The sequence below is a fragment of the Fukomys damarensis genome, unplaced genomic scaffold (genome assembly GCF_012274545.1).
Source record: "Fukomys damarensis isolate Sample0158 unplaced genomic scaffold, DMR_v1.0_HiC HiC_scaffold_1, whole genome shotgun sequence".
Classification (NCBI taxonomy): domain Eukaryota; kingdom Metazoa; phylum Chordata; class Mammalia; order Rodentia; family Bathyergidae; genus Fukomys; species Fukomys damarensis.
Genome location: NW_022900913.1, coordinates 42,197,006 through 42,220,838, shown reverse-complemented (window position 1 = coordinate 42,220,838; position 23,833 = coordinate 42,197,006). Strand labels below are relative to the sequence as shown.

General features: G+C 34.0%; 1 protein-coding gene across 1 annotated transcript in view; it reads right to left on the bottom strand.

Moving 5' to 3' along the window:
* Positions 1 to 709: 709 nt before the first annotated feature.
* The window catches only part of Map3k1 (mitogen-activated protein kinase kinase kinase 1), a 27,686-nt gene continuing 4,562 nt past the window's right edge, over positions 710 to 23,833 (bottom strand). The window contains 19 exon segments of the mRNA XM_010626897.3: positions 710 to 1,525; positions 2,867 to 2,998; positions 3,589 to 3,731; positions 4,615 to 4,746; positions 5,623 to 5,785; positions 6,363 to 6,515; positions 7,138 to 8,084; positions 8,087 to 8,139; positions 8,141 to 8,419; positions 8,719 to 8,908; positions 9,167 to 9,258; positions 11,431 to 11,552; positions 13,107 to 13,385; positions 14,903 to 15,086; positions 15,194 to 15,275; positions 15,854 to 15,975; positions 22,597 to 22,745; positions 22,966 to 23,082; positions 23,422 to 23,622. Of these exon segments, the coding sequence (XP_010625199.2) occupies positions 1,376 to 1,525; positions 2,867 to 2,998; positions 3,589 to 3,731; positions 4,615 to 4,746; positions 5,623 to 5,785; positions 6,363 to 6,515; positions 7,138 to 8,084; positions 8,087 to 8,139; positions 8,141 to 8,419; positions 8,719 to 8,908; positions 9,167 to 9,258; positions 11,431 to 11,552; positions 13,107 to 13,385; positions 14,903 to 15,086; positions 15,194 to 15,275; positions 15,854 to 15,975; positions 22,597 to 22,745; positions 22,966 to 23,082; positions 23,422 to 23,622 (3,690 nt within the window). The 3' untranslated portion in view covers positions 710 to 1,375.

Below are 23,833 nucleotides of genomic sequence, written 5' to 3'. Positions count from 1 at the left end.
TTTCACACTGGCATCTGAAGAGTTAAAACTTAACATCTCAAAGATATATTTAATAATCAGTACTTGATTTTAAAAGACTCACACAACAAAAAAAAAGATAAAAGAGCTACCATTTTCCTCCAGGATTCCATGCATCTGAATTCAACTCCAGACAAACCATTAAAAAACTGTGCAATATCCAAAGAATTGATATGTAAATGAAACTCAATTTCATTTTTTTTCTGAACATCTTTTCTAAGTTCAAAGCAAATTTATTGTTAAAAATATTACTGATTTGTACTTGAATATATTAACTTTAATTATCTATCAGGAAGGTCTAGTGTAAAAAGATGATGCATGGTAGAAGGAAAATAGTTACTTGTTATACTCAATGGTAATGGTGAGTGATGGATTGTTACATATACAGTAAGACTTAAATGGTGTGAAGTTTCCTACACTTTAGCAAAGAAACTGACATATTAAAAAATTCAAAACAAGTTTCAAGGTAATCTTGCACTTGGTTGTGAGCAATATCACAAAAGATAGTTGATTTTGTTAATTCATATTTAATCTGCCCAGCAAGAACAGTGACTCATTTAACGTAGGCAGTACTTTATTGTATTCCAATTTTAAAAAATTAAATCTGTATTTAAAAAACTCTTGCAGTAGCAAGATAATATAATAAAATATAGTTCACACCTACTTCTATTTTTTTTTCTAGTTTGAAAAGATCACCTTTCCCTGAATATTAAACAAAAATGGAGGTGTAATGAAAATACAGAACCATAATTTCCAAAAACGAAATGAATGGGCCAACAGTAAAATGCACAATGAATCACAACTGCCAGACATTAAAAAAATAAAGGTCAACGGTGGGTCATGAAGTCATCACCTTTAAAAAATATATGTATTTACTGCTACTTATAGCATACTCTGACCTAAAAGAGGCAAATATTGATTTTCATAGCCAGTGACCAAAAAACTGAACGGAATTACAGAACCCTCTACTTGTGATCACTAAAAGAAATAGAATAATTGAAACATTAAAACAGATCCTGAGCCCCTCAGCTGCTAATATTGCTGAAAAAGTGCTCCAAAAATATTATGCTTCTGTTATTTAGTCATGCAAACTTCAATGCTTTCCTATTTACCTAGGGCCAGTTCTTTGAAAGGCACGGTTTACATTTTCTGCACAAGTTGTAGACTTTTGCATACTGAGCTTAGGTACAGATCATGATTTGTCAATCACATACTTAGGTAAGGGTTCCCCACTGGCCTTATCATAGCTGTTCAGTGGTATGACGGCCAGCAGATTATCAATGTGGTTCCCCACAAAAGTTTTTTTTTTTAATTGTTGAGCATCCAGTCTCTATTACAGTTTTTTTTTTTTAATTGGCTACCATGTAGTACGGAAGACTGGATGCTTCAGTAGCTCTCTTGATGGCGGTCTGTCCTGAGGTTGAAGTTCTAAACAACGAAGAGCCACATCACGTAAACCAGGAGACAGATGTGAAGGGATCGATGGAGCAGTAGTTGCACTAGCTATCTGCAGGACAAAAAGCCAGAGCATTGGAGCTTTCCACAAATACAGCTGAATACAGTTGAACATGTGCAAGTAATACATAACCTTTACCAGTCTGTATCTGTGCACTACACTCATTTTTCCTTCAATAATGCACAAATCTTAATTCTTAATATCAAACACTACAAAGAACTGACTTTAATAAACAGGTTACAAATGAATCTTAAAAATGCAAAGTGATACAAAGGAAAATATTAAGAAGTCTGTAATCCTATACTAAGATATACTTAGTTGACACATATACATCTTACCACAAAAGAAAAAAATTATACTTTTTCTAGGTTTCCCCAAATGTAATCATTCAGCACTAACAATTTGTGTTTCCTTTGTAGGTTTAAAAAAAAAAAAAGGCTACCATATTCACACCACACTTTCTTTACAAAATGCCTACAAATGGAATCACTTTAAATACCTTGCTATTTTCAGTTATTCATATATTGTAGCAATAACACACAATAGAGACTAAAGAGAAGTGACTGAGAAAGTTATAAAAATGTGGGGAAAACTAAGGAAGGTGAGTGCTGGTAGGCGACTGTGGGCTAAATGCTGGACTAAAGCCTAGAGGTAATTCTGCTTATATTCATAACAATCCTATGAACCAGGTGCTATTACTGCATCCATTTTGCACATGTGAAAAGAAATAGACACAGAAAGTAATTTTCCTAAGGTCACCTGGCCAATTAAGAGTAGAGCAAGGGTTTGAAATCAGGCTTGTATGATTACAAAACCCATACTTTTAATCATCACACGTCTACTCAAAAGCTAAAAATCTCAACTATTACACTAATCTATGGTGGAAATGAGATAGTAAATTTGACAGCTGTAAAAAGGTAAACAGGATTTGGCAAGTGATATGGTAAAGTTTTAAATAATAGGAAATCAGATTTTTAAAAAATTATGCAATATGAAGAGCTTCAAGTTTCCAAAATTATATGTATATACATTATACATACATATATACACAAATATATTTATTGCACACATACATATATACACATCTATGTTATACACACACATATATGAAATACATGTATGGGTATATATACATATGCACACATACATTTTGCCTGGAAGTTATGTCTCAATATTTGCTAATTCATTGTTTTAAAGACTTTGTAAACCTTAACTGCCTAGAATAGTGAGAAGTGACAGTAAATGCCACCAATAGTGACAACACAATTATAAATTCATATTTATAATTATTTATTTCAAGATGTATTTTTGTTAGATTGATAGGAGAGAACCTATGAGAATTTGACAACTGACAAATTTAGCACAAAAATAAAATTTTTATCTCAAAATTACCTTAAATATCAAAGCAAGATGGTTGGAGTGTTTTTCTGCATTCCAAGGTGGTTTTGCACAAGCCATTTCTATAATAGCACAGCCAACACTCCATACATCACAGCTCCTACCATACTGCTGACCTCTTAGTACCTAAAATAAAGCAGAGTTAATGTGGAAATGACTCACTTAAGAGAGCCATTTTATAGTTATGGATTCTAATTTTTCTGCTTCAGAGCAAAATAATGGTACAAGTAACAATTACTTGGCCTACTTAATATCTCATTAATAAGCTTCCATCTGGCACAAAGATAAACCTTACAGAATTCCAAACTGACTCCAGTGTTCTTAGGAAAACTATGAGGCAAACAGATAGCAAATAATCACTATACAAGAACATGAAGAGCCACGAAGAGAGGCCAAGTTCAGAAGAGCAATGCTTTGTTAGATTGTACTGCTGACAAGGCCTGCCTCTGTGGGCTCACCTCCCTTTGGAATAGAGAGATAATTTTTAATGTTTTTATTGTGTGCACTTTGAGTTTACTATGAAACAACTATTATACCAAACAGTGTTTGTGGTTAGAAATAGCCTTTAAGCAAATCTGTTAAAGGCTATCTTTTGGAATTATATTAAGACAGATAAAAAGCCTGGGAATAAGGGTCTGAAGTACTGCATACTACTGTGAAATAATGCTGTCACAGAACTCCATAATACTTTCATTACACTCAAAACTACTTCTCACCTCAGGTGCCATAAATGCAATTGTTCCCAATAACTGTCCCTGAAACTCTCCTGCACCAGTTCCTTTTGACGCCAACCTGGCTGCAGCTCCAAAATCTGCAATTCTCAGCCTCTGACCTGTGCTGTCAATTAGCAAATTGGCACCTGTCAACAGAAACAGCAAATGACCTTGTATGTTAAAAACAAAAGGAGAGATTAAAAGCCCAGAAAATTTCCACTAATGGAATAGGATGGTGATGAAACAAAGAAGTAAACTATATCAGAGCTTCGGAGAGGACTACTTTCTCTTTCCTTCACATAATTATTGATAAGGGCATACTGGGTTCCATAGTGTGAATAAAATCTAAAGCCCCAGAGGGAAAGTCTGAAAAACAGTCGTAAGGCATAGCAAGAAAAGGGCACAGACTTGGTCCAATTTTAACTGAAAACCTCAGTAGTATAATAATTTCCAACAAAGCCTTTCTTCAAAATTCAAATTTTAGTATAATTTATATTTTGAGATAACACAGTGACCCAGGCTAATTCAAAGTATATGCTTATTTCAAAATTACAGCTAATAAAAATCTTATAAAGTACTTCAATACATTTTCAAACACTAATTAAAGACTCATGACACAAAACCAAAAGATGCCACTAATAAGAATAAACTGAACTTATATGAAAGGATTTTTCTTAATAGAAGTTTAGGCTATCCCAATTAATCTAAATAAAACCCAAAATAGGAGCTTTCTGGGAGTCAGCACATCATGAAGCCAAGAAAAAAATTTAAGAGACCTGCTTTCTATATTTTGCTATGAAACAGTAGTAAAACTGTGGTAAAGTTATAGCTTTTCTTGTATTGAAATACTTTTTGAAAGTACAAATTAAATGTTAAAGACAGATTAAATGGAGCCCCAAAGGCTCCTTTTAGTTTTAATATGCTAGTGATTTGAGTTTTTCAGAGAAATAAACTGTCAACAAATGTCCAAGTTAAAAAATTACATTTATTTTCTTATGGTCACTAGAAAATAATTAAAATAATTTTTACCTTTGACATCTCTGTGAATGATCTGGTTTTCATGAAGATATGAAAGGCCACGTAGTAACTGTTCAGTATAGTTAATAACTACTGATTCCTTGAAGGCTCCATATTTACTCAGCAGATGAGCCACAGATCCTCCTATACAATAAATACAAAATAGAAATAATTATCATAAACTTAGGTCAGAATTAAAATTATTTATTACACTTTGGTTTCTTAAGCTTGCACTGCATGAGCTAACATTCATGTCTGAAAGGTTAAATTCATACTCTACATTAGGAGTGAAACCGATTTTTGTATCATCTCAAAAGCCTATCATTTATTAGACATTTTTACAAAACCCTCATGAAACTAGTTTACCAGAGGATCATAATTTCAGAAAGCTTTAAAAGTTAACAGGAACTATTTCTGAATGTACATTTCACTCTTCTCAATAAAAATATACAAAATGCCTTTATTATTGACTTACATAAACAATGTTAATATATTATTTAGCAGAAAGTAAAAAGACTGAGAGACGAGCCAGTGGGAGTTAAGCTTCACATCCTACCATGTACTAACTTCACCCCGGAACAAGTCACTAACTCAATGAATTCAATTTAAAAGGTGTTATAATAGTCAACCTATCTATATCCTCATGAAGATGAACAACAGATAATATACTTAAGAACTGATAAGTAAATAGAAATACATTCTTAAAATATACACAAATTTAGAAATTTAAAGCAATCTATGCATCACAATGTTGTTCTTTTTTTTTTTTGGTACTGATGACTGAACTCAGGACCCTGAGCTTGAGAGGCAGGTGGCAGCACCACTGAACTAAATCCCAGCCCTATGCATCAAAATCTTGATTTGCTTTTAGAAATCCAAACTATTTTTTTTTAAAAGTTTTCATTAAACTGTTCAAATTATTTAAAAAAATTAAATGCTCACTGAATTGTTTCCCTTAAATTTAATAAGCAGAAAGTTAAGTCCATGTACTGTTATTTGTAATTTAAAACATGAACATACCTGCCATCCATTCGATGAAGAGATTGTAATTGCTCTTCTCACATGTGGCTCCCAACATCCTAATGATGTTTGGATGGTTTAGATGGCTCATCATTCTTATCTCTTCTCTTAATGCCTCCACTACTTCTTCTTGCTCAGAAGATGTGTTTCTGACATATGTCACCTATTTCAAATAAACATGTTCACAAAGGTTTAAATTCTGAAAAATTCACAAAAAAATCCCTGACCTAAATGGTTAAATCTAAATTAGCTTATACATTAATAGCAAACCACAATGATATTCATGGCTACAATGTATTTTATTTAAAAAGAAGAATCCAGCTCATGCAGCAGTGAAATATTAAAAAAAAAAAAAAGCCAAAAAATTGGGAGACAGTCATAAGTTAAAAAACGAGTAAAAATGAGAAGAACCCAATCATGGGAAAACAATCAGTATGATTTCAAACCACCGAAACCAAGATGGCACTGTACCACTACACCGTCAATGGGAGTATGAAACCATACCTCTCTTAACTATAAAAATCAGAAACAAGTGAACCTCAAACATCTGTAGGCTCACCTTGACATTGTGGGTTTTTTTTTTTTTTTTTTGTGGTACTCTGGTAAATCTACTTTGAAATTTAGGAATCTCAAAAGAACAAAAGTACAGAAGTTTATAGGGATTTCCCTTATTCTTTTTATTTACACATACTTCATTTTATAATTTGAATAATTTCATTATGTATTCATTAGATATTTACCTGTTTAACAGCCATTAACGTTCCGGTTCCCACATCCTGTGCTTGATAACAAGAAGAAAATGCTCCAAGGCCTATCTGTTGGCCTTTCAGCCATTCGGTGTCTTCTCTATAAGGTTGTTTTGCTTTGGTATGTCCTGGTAGAGTCTCTGGTGTCTACATATTAAATGAAAGCAAACTTTTTACTGTTAAATTAATAGAGCAAGATTTTGTGAAATTAGACTGGCAAAGCATTAATCTTGTTTAATCTGGTTTCCCGAACCACCTATAAATCAGGCCTCTGAAAGGATTACATTGGTAACTAATCACTATTATAGAATCAATAAGAAATGTTTTTGAAATAGGCCAGGAGTACTGTTGTTTAAAAGATACAAACAAATGGGAAGAAAGGGGCTAAAGGTGTAGGGAAGGTGGGATGGATAGGGGAAGCGTAATAAGGGAAAAGAAAAAAATGTGAGATAAAGAAAAGATGGAAATAAAGTGCTGGTAGATGGGGAGGGGAGGAGGGGGTGAAGGGAGGGCAGGGACAAGGGGAAAAAATGAGAACCAAGACCTGTCATGTAGAGGTACAAGATCCCAACAATGAATGTAACTGTACTGTATCCCTAAAATGTACCAATAAACTCAATTAAAGCTGAAAAAAAAAGATACAAACATTACTGCTGAATAATTACAAGGAAAACTTGATTGCAATGAATCTCTTGTCTTAAAGCAGCATTTCTGACTTAGATCTTAGCATGGTTTAAGGAAATTATAACTCTTAAAAGACTTTACTTACATCCTGTTGAATAATGATGATGTCTTCTCCATTTTCAACCTGTAGTTGAGGAACTACAGGGAGGGCATCCTGAGATGCTGACATTGCCATGGCAATTGCTAAAGCTTCTTCTTCTTCAGCTTCCATCTTTTCTTTGCACTTCTGATTATGATTCACATCATCTTTGTAGGTTTCATCATTTTCAGCCTTTTCAGGAGAGAGAACAGCAACTTCTGACTTAAAAGTGACTGTTGTGTCACTTGAAGGCATAGATGCTTCAAGAAGGTCCTCGATACTGGAGTTGAGCTCTGTATTGACATCTAATCTGCATTTTTCCTCTACTGGGGTGAACACTGTCTCATCACTGGGTATAACTGCATTACTACTGCTGCTGCTACTGCCAAAGCTGTCATCACATTTGGAAGTACTGTTCAGATCAAGTGTCATGCTATTTTTTAAGGCATCTCCCGGTTTACTTGTATTACCTGGGGTAGGTCGAGATGGCTTTGGCCTGTGTATGTTGCTGGAGGGCAAGGGTCTTGATTGAGTGAAGATAGGGGAAAGTTTGTCTGAGTCTTTGTTTTCAGAACAGTTTCTCTGGAATTGTAGGGAAAACTTGCGCTGTGTTTGAGGAGATGCAGAAGGTATTTTGCAGGGAATGAAACCCTGAGGTCTATGCTTGGAGACATCTGTTACAGAGCCAGCTGCTACAGATGGAGCAGATGAAGAAGGGGTTGGCAAGGCTGCAAATGTTTGTTGGGAATGATGAGATAAAAGAGAGGAGTTCAAACACTGACTGTGGGGTCTGCCTTTTGTTTGAACCATTGGCTTTGGTTGTTCTGTTGTGGCTGAACTAGGAAGTCCTATTGAAATGCTGGCCAATCTGTCAGAAATGTCCTCTGAACTGTCATTCATTTTTGTAGCACATAATCCTTTTCCAGTTTTGTCTAAATGGACTGTGTGCTCCAGGGAACTTTTCTCTGTGGCTTCTGGATAGCTATTATGGGCAGATGCCTGCAAAAAACTGTCTTGTTGACCATCCAAAGTGTCTTCCATGCCCAGCTGTATGGCCTCAGCAATTTCCACTTCATCGGCAATAGCCATCAGACGACGACGCATCCTGGTGAAGTGAGTAGAACTGGAAATACTCAGCATTTCTAACAGTTTTGAAAACACATGGGGTACTGCAGTCACCATTCTCGCAGAACTCAAATATATCCTTCGAGAGAGTTTACCAACCATTGAGTGGGAATTATCAATGGACTGCAAAGCAAATGTCAAGAGGGACAGCAGCTTTTTATACCTGAAAGAAAAAAACACGTTCAGTTACTAGACAAGTTCAAATTATTGAAGGATGTATGTATATTTAAAAAGGTGGCTGTTTTAACTCTACACTTCAAAAAGCATTTTGGTATGAAGGACCTATACATTTTTAATTACATAGTGTAGACTTAAGGTTTTTATGCCAATCAAATTAAGGTATTATCAACTTCTCTATGCTTTTTGATTTCAGACTTTCATAAATCTAAAATGTGTTATTCTTGGGGAGGATTTGAGGTGGGTAGCAAGAGGAAAGCAATGTATTTCCAGAATAAAAATCACCTGATTTCAACAGGCTCAGCTTGTGAAACATCAGTACTGACAATATGAGGATAAAATTCAGCAGGAAATTCCAACAATAGTCTATCCATTAGACAAAGGCGACCCAAGAGTTCTTGCCAGTTGTTTGACTCAATTTGATTTCCAAGAATACAATTTAAGACATAATCAACACCACCAATACCAATGGATCCTACAAAAGGAATGTAAGAAATAAATGATTTAAAAATAAACTCTAAAAACATGATGAAATGGTGCAAAGTCAACAAAAATTCTCTGGATTATTTTAGTTTTTAAGATTTTCTGTTAGATTAATTCATATTTCTAAACACAGCTAAATCAATTTACAAGATTACTTGAAATTCCTATAACTGCCCCAATGAAATATTATGAGACTAGGTAGTCTAAGGGACAGAATATGCTATGTAATTTTTAAGTAAAAAGTTATTACCAGCTTTAAGTATTTCTCTACCAACTGCCAACTCTCCTGCTTGGCCTTTGCATAATTCCAGCAGTGTTGATATGGACAGCTGACTTGTGCGGCTAAAAATAAAAGGAAGTCAACATTAATTCTGGATCAATTATAAGTGATACATCAATATTGCCGCAGCAATGTAAGTTTTTGAGAAAGTGGAAAAATAATGTTTTCAAGAGTTATTACAGACTGTGTCTAGATGTCCCCACAAAGCCTCATTGGTCATAGGTGGAGCTTTTCAGATGCGGCTAGATCTAGAACATGTAATGCTGGAATTAAGGGTGTGTGATTACTAAATTAGTCCACTGATTTGTGTGACATAGTTCTAGGTGTGTATAATGGGAAGGCCCACCTTGAGTGTGAGTGCTACCTGCCTAAAAGCCCTGTAGCCTACATAAAATATAAAAGACAGAAGGACTAATACAGGTTATTGCTTGCTGCTGCTTCACTACTTCACTGCTTTAATGCCTTCTGCCTACCATGAACTATTTCTCCGCTGCTGCACCACCATATTTTGGAGCCAGCCAACTACGAACTGAAACCTCTACACACTGTGAGCTACAAAAAACCTTTCGTCCTTTATCTTTGGGTGTTGGGTGTTTTTTCTCAGCAGGAAAAGTAACTAAGACAGGAGTACTTACTTTTTCATAGTTTAAAGTAACATTAACAATGTCACTATAAATAATATTTATTATTAAGTCTAATTTTTAAAATTTATCTTATCTGTATTAAACACAGAATCTTCAGGACTGGCTCTTAGGCAAGTAGTGATCTAAATATCAAATTGGATAAAAGGCTAATTTGTATTATTATATCTTGTTAAAAAAGATTCTGACATTATTTCTGAACTTTTAGTAAGAATCTTTTGCATTCAAAACAAGACTTTGTCATCCAAAATGCTTATACTCTCTTATGTTCTTAAGAATGAGTTCCAAATATCATAAATTTCTTATGGTTTCAATTATTCAAGCCACCAGGTAAACAGTATAACTTTAGAATTTCAGAAAGTGGGTGATACAACAAATGTCATGAAAACACTGAAATTTTCAAAAAATTCCCTATTTTATAATTTTAAAATGACATGATTTTTCTTACACATTTTATAAAATGTTAATTTGCCAATGTTTTCTAGATACTATGTTTTCTCTATGCAACAAGAAAACCTCCAGTATTTTTGATTTGTAGACTTAGGTAAAGAAAAAAAACAGAGCAAAAAAAAAAAAAAGGCTTCATGAGATCAGAATTAGTCAAAGCTAGGTACCTAAATATTGAGAACTTTTGCAAACTAACACTTATGGCCTAGGGAGGAAAAGAGATTGGATTACGAGAGCTCTGAATGGGTACAACAGCAAAGACTCAGTGCTTCTTGCCAATGAAGAGCTGCTGAGAAGTAAATAGTTCGGGACTGCCAAACAACTATTAACTATACATATGCTTATTAAACAAAAAAATGAACTTTCATCCTTCTTTATGGAAGGAGAAAATCAAAAGAGAACCAGTGGTCTAAAAAAAGTATGGTTTGTGCTAAAGCTCATACATCTCTACTTCCTATCTCCCCTCCTCCGCTGTTAGGATTATTACTGTTTCTTATCTAATTTTAAGGACATTACAGGATAGGAAAATTTTAAATAACTTTAAAACTATCATAATTAGAATAAAATTGAAAACAAGAATGGAGTTCTTTTTGGATTATGGTAATAAGGCATAAGCAGATGTAACAGATGTTATGATGTTGAAATTATATCTTATGGTTATGCCAGCTATTATTCTTATCAACTGGACTTCAGATTAAGTATGTTGTTTAACAGAATCAAGCACAATACAATTATGTGCTGTTTTGCCGGGGATTTAGCTCAGCGGTTCTGCTGCCTGCCTTGCAAGCACAAGGACCTGAGTTCAATCCCCGGTACAAAAAAAAAAAAAAAAAAAAAAAAAAAAAAAAAAACCCCCTAAATTTATATGTGTTTGCTAAAAAAAAAAAAAAAAAAAAAAAAACAACAAAAAAAATCACCCCTTCAATTATGTGCTGTTTCATGCAGTTTTATAGTCTGACTTTTACTTGGTGTTAGTTCCTATCCTTAGTCCTTAAGTGCTCAATATTCTGTGTTTTAATTTCAAATCTATTAGACAAAAATGAAGACACATTTAACAAAATGTATTAATTAATCCCTAGATGTGAAGCTTGTGCTAGGCACTTTTAATTCAAGATAGTTTGAAGTGGTGCATCATTAAGGCCTTACCTATTGGCATCTGCACACTTGACTAGGATGGTGTCTACAACTGGCCGGAGAAGTCTCTGAAGTTTGATTCTTTCTGCTAAACTGTGGCAAGGAGTATATACCAGCATGGCTCTCATTGTTTTCTGGGGAGAAAAAAACTGAAGGTCAGCTTACTTTTTTTTTTGATACCAAGGATTGAACTCAGGACTTTGCACTTGGGAGGCAGGCCGCGGCAGCACCACTGAGCTGAATCCGTGGCCGAAGATCAGCTTACTTTTAAAAAGTATCAGAGGCAATGTCCAATCTGAGACAATATGAACCAAAAATGAAAAGAATGGATTATAAGGTGGTATTAGAGATATTTAAGAAATGATAGGTGCTACATAGTCAATGTTCTTATAATGTACTAAGAATTATGATTTAGAGGTTCTATACAATGTAATTTCAAATCTAACAGGTAAGTATTATTATTTTATAGGTGAGTAAAGTTTTAACAACAGTTAAGTAACTTTGTTAAAGTCACACTGCAAATGGGAAAACTAGAATTAGTATCTGGTCCCCCTAATCCACCACATGTTCAGAATGCCTTGGCTACTCCTAGTATAACTAGTATATTTTTCCAGTTGGAATACTTGCTAATTATGAGACCACTCGATTCTGACCCCAAACCTATATTCATATCATCCTGATTAATTCATAAGAAGTTTATTAGGCAAAACCGCTAGGGAGAGGATTTGAAAAAATTGTTATGAGCGTTAGCTTGGCTTTTTAATTTTTAAAAAGATTAGATAACAATTATTTTAAAGCAGTGATTTTAAACTGGGGGCAACTGTGAGGTCCAGGGATCATCTGGCAATGTCTAGAGACATTCTTGGCTGTCGTGACTTTAGGCTAAGTGGGTAGAAGGATGAGGGTGGGTTTGCTACTGATTTCTAATACAAACCATAGATTCTGTTAAATATCCTACTGTGCATAGAACAGTAGTACTCCTAGTGCCCTTCCAACCGCAAGTCATTTCTGGCCAATGACAGTAGTGCTGAAGTTGTCAATAGTAGTCTAAAGAGATACACATTAAGACTGGAGAAGGTCTCATTAGTCTCCAAAATTACCTCTTTGTCATTTTCTACCACTCATGAGAGACAATTTCCAACATGGTAATCTGGAAAAACCTCAGTGTCTATGTTATGGACCCCTCGCCATACAATGTTTATTAAAAATCAAGCAAGGGCTGGGGATTTAGCTCAGTGGTGCCACTGCCTCCCTCACAAGTAAGTGCAAGATCCTGAGTTCATTCCCCAGTATAAAAAAAAAAGTAAGCAAGATGATTACTAAAAATAAATCCTCAATGTCTACTGACATCAAGTTTAAAAAATCAAGTAAGTTTGATCACTTTTCTATCCTATAAAGTATTTTTAGGTTGGTCATATGTGGGTTACTTTTCAGGGAAATATATGAATAGTATTACACATCTGCTTGAGGGAAATAAACAGTATATAAGAAAACTTGAATAGACTAAAGTCAGTAAATTAAAATGTTTAAATGGGAAATTGCAATTTCCTAGGATTATATGGAATAAGAATAAAATTTCAACTTTCCAAAATTACATTAAGTAGCTTTATTGTATCTTAAAAACAGTATCAACAAACCACAAAAAAGAAACTGCACAATGATATCATTAATGGAAAAAAACTACTTACTAAAGCAGCAACGTACACTTTGTAGACAGGGTCAGCACAGACCATTGACAAGACGCTGCAGCATGCCTCTACCACGTCTCCTGAGATGCTGCTCTGGGAGGACCCACTGGTGGCTCCAGCACTTGGGCTGCTTACACCACTGCCCCCAGAATTTCCAGTGCTCTCCCCATTTGCCAACAGCAGGGCCCCACTAACATCATGGGAAAGACGCCTGAGGGCCATCTCTCTTACATTCCAGTTTCTAGAAAATAAGCAGCCAACGAGTTCCATTCCAAACACCTATATCAAACAAATACAATAAGAAGAAAAACTAATGACCTAGAGACAAATACAATAAGAAAATCTAATGACCCAGAGTATATTGTTAAGCACAATGTTTAATTATTTAAAAAAAACCTGGTTGGGCCAGGGATTTAGCTCATTGGTGCCGCCGCCTGCCTCCCAAGTGCAAGGACCCTAGTTTGATCCCTGGTACCAAACAAAAAACCAAAAAAACCCAGTAATTTCTTAATTCTTTACTATTTATTTTCAAATATGTTCAGCCACTTAAAACTCATGAGACATTTTATATGTAAGTCTGTTATTTATCAAAAGTTGTGAACATTTATTATCTCAAGGAAAATTAAAAGTAAACTCTACCAACTAGATATATACACATATGTTTTTATGCCTGTGTCCCTCATATTTGCCCAAAACAACCATCCAACCCAGAAACAACTGTGAACAACTCCTTATATTTACGTTAGGGTAGTTTTTAGAAAAAAAACTGGACCAAGATTTAAAAAAAAAAGCCAAATCAAGAAAGGCCCTAGAATGGAGGGTTTAAAACATACTGACAAGGCCTAGTGTGGTGGTATATAATCCTAGCACTTGGGAAGTTGAGTTCAAGGCCATTCTGGGCTACATGATAAGTTCAAGATTAGGCTGGACAGTAAGACCCTGTCTCAAAAACAAACAATGACAAAACAAAAGCAAATTGTTTTGGTTAGATAGGGTAGTGAGTCATCAGGCAATTGACGCTGACAAGTTCTAGTTTGTGCTTTGAATACCAAATAAACAATGGGACAAAACTTTTATGTCAAAATGCATTGTAATGGGCCCAGGGATTTAGCTCAGTGTGCTGCCACCTGCCTTGCAAGAGTAACCTAGGTCCTGAGTTTGATCCCTGGTACCCTCCAAAAAAAATGCATCGAGTATCAAACTCAGTAAGTTTCAAAGCAATTGAGTACTGAGGTCTGACTATATAATACAGTCCAAAATGAAGCATAAGCAAACAAACTGTCCTTGAAAGAAGGGTACCTAGTAGCTGAGAATCAACTTGAGAGTTCCTTGAGGGTTCCAGAATGAGTGGGTGAGGGCTTATGTTAAATGCCTTTAATGAACTAGATAAAAGAATTAAGATACGCTTATTAGTTTTGTGGATTCTATTAGACACTTAGTGGTTTGTTAATCTGAGAGAATCCCAAAGTTATAGGGTTGTAATGGTCACACAAAAGAACCAAATTCCAATGATTTAGAAGCTTAATGAGTATCTGTTGACAAACAATAGTATTCAATGTAATTTAACAGATTATCATGGATAATTATTCTACTTCATTACTGTCTATTGGAGACACTGTTTAGTTTCGGATCTTATATTTTTAAAGCAGAAAAATACCAAAAGTAGAATAAAAAATTTGAATGGACTAAGAATCATGATGGATATTTTCTCAAATTATAAAAAACTGATGGAAGGGCACAGATACATTAACTAGTCTACAAATGTCTTAAGATATGAAGAACGAAGAACTACTTACTTGAATCCATGGCTCAGCTAAATCTTTATATGCAGGAGGGATCTGCTGAGTTCCATAATGAGTAAGGTTAAAGCTGGTCTCTTGATTCCTTCTCTGTGATCCAGCCAGAGGCTGCTGCTGTGTGGTTTGCTGTTGTACAGCTCGCAGGGAGGGTGGGGAATCTACAGGGCTTGACAACTCGTGGCTATGAAAAATAATAAAATTTGCTAAGAAATGTTAACAAATATAAAACACTTTAAAAACATCTTTGTTTTTTATTAAACAAACAAATCATAAATTCAAAATGATTACCTGTAGAAATCATGGGATCTCCACTTAGACCTACAAAGAGGACATATTAAAGGTTCTCTATTTCTTCTACATTCTTCTGCCCCTGTAAAATTAAAGAAAAAAAACTTACAAAAATGTAAATGTTATTATTAAATACATTTATGTCATAACTGTTTACAATGGTTAGGATTTATATGGAAGGAAACTTGAACAATAATTTGATAGAATATTTATCTGAAAGCAGACAAACACTGCATTTTAAGTTGTTATGATACTTTTCCCTTTTGCAAACCATATTGTATTTTATCAGTTATGAGAAGATCCACTTTACTATCTGTTCAAATGTTCTTTCCCTCACTTCTAGCCTTGTTTTGTTCCTTCCCTCTCTGTAAAGCCCTGCCTAGGTCTTCTTCCTTCCCACCATGAATACCTTCCAGGTAGGAGTTAAAACTTTGTGCACTCCTTCCATTTCCATGTGAATCATACTATATTGCATTGTCTTTGCTTACAAAGATTATCTCCTAATAGATCCTAAACTCCGATTTGTTGAAAACTATACAGGGCTTCCACAGATTCTTTCCCCTGCTCTCACCAATCTCCCTACAAACCATGTCACCGCCCCCATCAGTTAGTTATGGAGCAAATGTATTGAATAGCACAGGGAGAAAAGGAGCCACCTACAGATGGACATGCAATGGTGGTGCAGCTTGTTCCTGCAGCCATCTTCACACACTGTAAGACTTTCTTCATCAAGCATGCCCAGTAAACATATTGGACACATTTGTTCCTCTTCATCTTTTATGCTACAAGGAAGAAAAAGCAAAGTAATAACTATAAAAGAAAATAAAACAGAATATTTTATGCTAATTAGAATTACAAAGCTTTAGAATACGAACATATTAAACAGAAATTCTTAAGATCTATTAACTATTTGAGGGATACTTTTTTCTCTTAATATATGTAGTAATTTCAAATCAGATTCATGTATATTTATAGGTTGTGTATCTAAACCTGTTTTTACTATAATTACAATTCAACACATGAACTGAAATCCATGCAAAAGTATCTATGTCCCTAAAATTCTGTTACTGTACCTTCTGAATAAGATTTGACTATGGATAAATACACTACATGGTATCAGTTTCAAGATTTGAAGTACTGGGACCTTAGAGCATACCTATTCCAAATCCTAAATTTGGACCAGCAGCAGTAAACTGGTCCAACTTTCTTACAATCTAGAAACATATCAATTTTAAATGTGTATAACCATTCTCCTAAAATTCTAGGAACATATAAGAAATGAGACAAAAAGATATGTATGTGAATGTTCACTGATATATTAATTTATATAATGAAAAAAACACCAAATGAACATCAAAAAGAAATTTAAAAATTATAGTACACCAGACATTATGAGCCTTTGAAGAGAAATGAAGAGATCAATACAGATGTTCACAATATATTATAGGGTGAACAAAACCTAAACAAAACCTAGACAACATGTTAAATTCCTAACATTTATAAAATGATTCCATTTAGGTCAAAATATGGCAGAACTGTAACAAAGTGGGCAATTTTATTGTACATATTTGAATATTCCTAATGTACAAGGTACTTCTCAAAAATCAGTAAAAGATAAGAACAATTCAATTATAAAATGGACAAAAGAAAAAATTAAAAAATAACAGCTAAACGTGTAAAGAAGTTATTAAATATAAAACTACATCTATCTTTTTTTGGGGACATTCTGATTGTCAAAAACTTATCCTGGTAACATCCGACCCTGATAATGAGACAGAAAAACAGGTTCTCATTATATTTGTGATGGGAATAAAACCTGAAATTTCTAGAAGGTAATTTTGTTAGTAATCTTTAAAATACTAAATGTACAGATTCATGACCTAAAAATTCTATTTTCTAGGCTGCTAAACTACAGAAATATTATTAGTATGCAGACAAAAATAGAAAAAATTGTTGCATTTAATAAGCAAACAAAAAACTAAAGGTATATTTAATATTCATTAATTAAAGTAATGGTGAAACAATATACAGCCATAAAAAGGAGTGTTTGTATTAACTTAGGAAAATGTTATTGATATATAAAATAAAATAAAATAAAAATAAAAGCAAGTTGCACCAGAATTCTGGAAGGATGAGGCAGGAAGACAGAAAGTTTGAGCCCTGCCTGGGCAACTTGGGTGACTTAGCAAGACTATCTCAAAATTTAAAAAAAGAGCTGGGGGTGTAGCTCAGTGCACAGGCCCTGAATTCAATCCCTTGTACAGCAACAAAACAAGCTGCAGAGCAAATTACCCAATTTTGTAGCATGACTACATATTTGTATTCTTTTTTGGTACCGGGGATCGAACTCAGGACCTTGTGCTTGTAAGGCAGGTGCAGAGACACTGAGCTAAATCCCTGGCCCTCGTGTTTGTTTAAAAAAATGTGAGAAGCATTGTATGTGTGCTTAAGTACAGAATGCAAGAAGAGTTATTTCTTTGTTTTTCATAAAATTTTTTAAAAGTTACATTAACAACAGTTATTTTGTGTGTAGTCAGACTGGAGACTTCTATTTTATAAGGGTTTCTGTTTGAACTTGTATGTGATGGCTTTTAAAGTTAATAATATTGCATTACAACGTAAAGACAAACCCCTTTGAGAGCTGCTTGAAGTCATAAAGCCAGTCTGTGACAGACCTATCATTAGACTATTACTTGAGAAGAACATGCCATAACCTACCTTCTACAAACTGAAAAGTCTAAGCTGATGCTTTCCCCTGGGCCCAATATTGCACTTCCATGAACTGAAACTATAATTTTGCAAAATAGGTCTGAGTGATTAACACAAACAGCCAATTCCTCAAGTGTATAGGAAACTTCCAAAAAGCTGGACAAACAGGCCAGTAAAGTCATATAACTGAGTTGAAAGCATGCTCACATTACAGAAATGATTTATTTAACAATCTATAATAAAAATATTAATGGTAAAATATTCAAGGTCAGCCTATTGTTCAAATATAATTACACCAAAATTAGCTTATTTAAAAGAGGGAAAATACATTAGTCAAATTGCAAGTGCAATTTATTATTTTTTGTGCTTTTGTTTTGTGAGAGGGTCTTGCAATGTAGTTAAGCCTGGCCTTGAACTAATTGTGTGGCCCAAGTTAGCCTCAAACAGTGATCCTCCTGCCTCAGTCTCCTGAGTGCTGGGTAGAGATGTGTACCACTATACTGTGTTTGTTATTTATGTGCTTTTTTGACAAATACAAATATATATATCAGGCTGGACCCCATCTTTTTCCCACCTATTTTGTAAAATAGTTCATATGTGCACTATTTCATACTCATAAAAATTTTACTATAAAATTCTACTTGTCATTAAATTCTTTATAAATATGACTTTTTTCATTTCTTTTTGCTGTGTAAAGTATATGTAACATAGAATTTGCAATTATAACCATTTTAAGAGTACAATTTGGTAGTATTAAATGCATTCACACTGTACAACCATCATCACTAACTCCAAAATTATTTTTCATCTTCTAAAACTGAAACTATTTATCCACTAAACAGTAACTCCACATGTTTTCCTGTCCTAGCCTCAGGCAGCACCATTCTACTTCTGTCTCTATGATTTTGACTAAATACCCCTATGACTGGAGTCATGCAGTATTTATCTCTACATGTCTGCCTTATTTCACTTAGCATAAACGTCCTTGGGGTTCATTCATGTTGTATCATATATCAGAACTTCCTTCCTTTTTATGGCTGAATAACATTCCATTTTATGTATTTCATATTGTTTAACCTTTGATAGACACCTGAGTTACTTCTATCATACAGTATGCAATTTTTAATGATAGCATCATTTCCCACTGACTAGACAGATTCTATTTAAGTGTTCGCTTACTGTTGATATTGGGACTGTTTTCTTATTTTTATATTTTGAGAATATAATATTTTATACAAATATCTTTATGCCATTCTTCTGACAATTCACATTTTCATTTTGGTATTTTTTTCAGAAGTAAAATCTCTTCACTATAGACAGTAACAAACTGCAAGGGGAATAATCAACCTGTGGCCTACTTTTGTAAAAAAAGTTTTACTGAAACCCAGCCATGATCATTCATTTACATATTATCTATACATTTGATAAGGGTAGAGCAGCACTACATCTAAGTGAAAAAAGTAACTTGTAATAACACCTCTTATAAAACACTAAAATTTTTGCTCTAAAGTCTACCCTAGCATTGCTCAGGCAGTGTATTTCTGTACTGATCACTGAGTACTTGGGCAGGTGATGAATATTTTAAGATATACCATACACAGAAAAATTACTGAATAAATTTGATAAAAGTCATTTTTTATATTTCCTATTATAAATATTGACAAAAAATTCAATTTTTGGTTATTCTGTATTTAAATTGGACTGGTAAGTGGTTAAAGTATTATTTGTACCTAAAAATTGGACACAGATCTGGTACAGTGTTATAATATGAATGTGGTTTCACTTACTATTTTTTTCCATGCTCTTCTGCGTTCTTGAAAAGCCCAATTTTAATGGCTGCAGGACATACACATTCATAGCATGGGCATACTTTATCTATTCGTTTGTTGTTTAAGTTGTTCTGAATGTTTCACCATATCAAAAAATGTTTAAATCAAGAAAAGAATTATAGTAAGAGGTGCACTGCCAACAATGATGGGATGTGTTGAAAGTGAGGGGAAGCTTCTTAAGGGCAAATAATGGCAATGTGTCTTTTATGTAGTAAATATTTACTTATTTTTTTATTTATTTTTGGTTCTGAGGATTGAACTCAGGTCCTTGTGCTTGCCAGGCAGGCGGTGGAAACACTAAGTTAAATCCCTGGCCCTATGCAGTAAGTACTTATTTATTTATTTATTTTTGGTACTGGGGATCGAACTCAGGACCTTGCACTTACGAGGTAGGTGGCAGAACCACTGAGCTAAATCCCTAGCCCCTGTAGTAAATATTTAAATGGAAACATTCACCATAGTTTTTGGTCATACCAGGGTAATCCACCATTTTTTGCAATTTTTGTTAAATACAAACAGTGTGAAGTGTCCTCATCTCTCTTATTTAATGGATCTGAAACCATGCAACTTCTGGCTCTTCCTCAAGTCAAAATGACCATGAAGGATAAATGTTTTGAATCAATTCAGGGCAATCATGGAGGAATCCATGACAGAGGATGTAAACACAGTTATGAAAAAGGACTTCTAGAATTTTCAGAAGGAGGCAATAATGATGGGATAAGTGTGTTCAAAGTGAGGGGGAATATTCTGAGGAAGACGAATGGTAGTGTCTCTTTGACTATAGTAAATTAAAAAAGTTAACCATTTACTGTTATCTTGTGGCCATACCTTGTCTATAAAGTTTGCAAACTGCAATATAATCATTAGGTACTGCAAACATTAATAAAAACTAAAAATTGTTTTTCTTAAAACATTAAAAGTAACACTTATTGGATCGATGAATATAAATGTTTTTAAAAGCTACATTACTTTTTCTCAGAAAGGCTATACCATTTACACTCAATGAAACTTTTTTCTCACATTCTTTCTGTAAATAAAAACTGATACTTTCGGGCTGGGGATTTAGCTCAGAGGTTCTGTCACCTGCCTCACAAGTGCAAGAACCCGAGTTCAATACCCGGTACCATAAACAAACAAACAAAAAACCCAAAAATAATACTTTTTTTAAAAAATTGGCTTCCCCCCCAACTTGTTTTAGTTATTAGATTAACCAAACATGTTTGTTAGCCCCATAAAATTATTCTTTCATGAGTATTCTCTTCATCACTTGTTCATTTATATACTGAGATCCTAGGTTCCTCTTTCCAGTTTTTTTTTTTTTTTGCTAAGTTCTGTTATTTTGTAGTATTTTGTTTGTGCTCATTCTTTTGTTTGTTTCTGAAATATTGAAAAATTTTATGTGATCAGATCTCTAGCTGAGTGTCCTTTGTGTTTGCTTACATTGATTTTAGCTTTTAGGCATAAAAATATGCGATGACATGAAACAAAACCTACATGGTATAATATCAGTGTATCACAATATAACTTTTTCCTCCATGGTTCTTCCAACAAAATTCATACTAAAAGAATCTTAAATTATGGCCAGTACGTATTGGAAGTTGTCTTTTTTCTTAAAACTTTCTATTTTAACTTTAGCTCTTTAACATCTGTTATTTTTTGTCAAAATGTCAATCCAAAGGAAAAAGATTCTAGCATAAGTGTGGGACACAAAGTTTGAGAAATAAACTCAATTAAAAAAAAAATCTATTTAGAAGAAATAAAGGGTAAGAAAAAGAGCCCTGAAAGAGGGGAATCAAGATATACAAGTACTGGTTATACCCTTAGTCAAATAAATGCTTGATCTCTTCTGGCCTCCCTCATTACTGGAGTAAAACTATCTCTCCTCCCTGAGCCTTTGTCACATTATCATCACTTCTACATTCTTCATGAATTCTGAGGTAGTTACGACACTTAGAAGGCTGATGGAATGAAAATGGACTTGACCAGTCAGACCAGTAATTCTCAAGCTAGAGTCCCTTGGGAACATAGAGGAGGTGCCCTCACTACTTTCTGCAATAATTTAAAGATCTCATTTTACACTAAAACCAATAAAATAATTACAGAATATAAAGAAAACTCACACGAATTATGATAGTACTACAGATTTGAAAAAATTTTCATATGTCATTTTGGACTATAAATCAGATCCTTAAAGACTTTCGAGTTCATCTTATCATCAATAAGCAATGGAAAGTATGAGAAGCTGTAGCTTTTAATTAATAACTGTGTTAACAGCTACTGCACATCTTAATTAAAATGATTAATCTATTTACTTGGAATATGCTTATATTTTTCACAGGCAAAAGATCCTACAAAGAGGATTCTTTGTAAATATGAAATAAGTGAGGTTATACAATTTAAAACAGTATAGTTGAAAGTGATTTTGGAAAACAACTTTGCCTTCTATATAATTATTTGTAAGAGAACTACAGGCATTTCCTTCCATTATACAGTGCTTCAGCACCGCACCACTATCTGTTACACAGTGATGAAATCTACCTTGTGATAAGAATAGAATCATAAAACTTATAAGGCACTTGGCACAAAGCAATGACAGACAGTAGGTGCTTATTCTTTTGCCTCTGTAATCTGATTTTTATCATGACATGTGCATTTACTAGTGTCACCTTTCAACACTGTAAGTTCAACAATGTAGTAAAGTTTTAGGACAAAATATCCTCAGATGACCTTTAATATTCTTTATCCTTAATTTTAACAGGAAAGCCAAGATTCAATAATTAAATCATTTTAGAGCAACTTAGCAAGTAGATATTAAAATTAAAAAGTAATACTGGGTTAATGTTTAACTCCTTAAAAGGTACTAACCTGTTTTCTGAACTAGATGTAGAAGTACTAGATGATGACAATGTATGAGGATTTGACATGCGTGAAACAAACTTCTGGATGGTGTTACGAGATGGAGCTTTGATTCTTGAGCTGCGCCTACTGTGATATTTCTGGAACAAACTCTCAACCTAACATTGGAAAAAGACAGTAAGTGACATTTGTGTCATAATTATACATAAGAATTCTAGTGCTGCAATTATTTATGTTATATCTGCACGGTTTTCATAAAGCTGATTTAAGTGCTTCAAAAACAAGAACATATCAAAATTATCACTATTTATGTTTTGTGCTCATGAAAGATTTTTAGGAATGTACTATAAAAATTTAAAGCATTTATAAAAAAATTACCTCAAAGTTCTTTAAAGTTTTTCTCCATAACATTGGGTCTGAAGGTTCTAGTTGAAACACCCGAAGCATAACAAATAATAGATGAATACAAAATGTTCCACGGCCACAGCTGCAGTTCTGAAGAATTAAAAGAAAATCGTATGAGTTAATCTGTGGTTCTATTAGAACTTTTAACTTAATCACATTACTTCATATTCTTCATTCTCCTTACCTATAAAGTCTTTTCATGAATTAATTTTTTAAGGTCTTAAACCTCAAAATGCCTCAATTTTAATGCCTTAATCTTTTAAGGCATTAAACCTCAAAATACATTTAAAAAATGTTTACTAGCCCAAATATATTTTAAACTCACTTTATTTTTACTAAAGAAATTAGCTGATTTCAATTTAAAAGCCTTTATAGTATGTAAATTTATTTTAGTAACACCTATTAATATAACACAGTGATGAACCTTACCTGTGGCCCGATAAACACCCGATATTTATTGTCTGGGCTATCTCCTCCAATCAGGAAAGAGTTGGGTCCTATCTGCTGCAGTAAGTACAGCCGTGCCCGCATCACTTTGTTCACACGGCGGTTTGTTTCCTCAGGGCTGTATGGTGAGAAGCCATCTGGTGAAGGGGCTCTCCGGGGTGGTGTGATTCTGCCACTCTGAAACTTCATAACAGGTTTTTCATTTGGTAAGTTTCCTGCTTCTCCATAAGGAATAAATATCCAAAAAAAGTCATTGCAGACGACCATGAGACAGAGTATGCTAAAAAAAAATGCCTCACTTGGGGCCCAGGATTTAGCTTAGTGGCACCAAGCCTGTCTTGCAAGTGTAAGGTCCTGGAGTTCAATCCCAGTACCAAAAAAAAAAAAAAAAAAA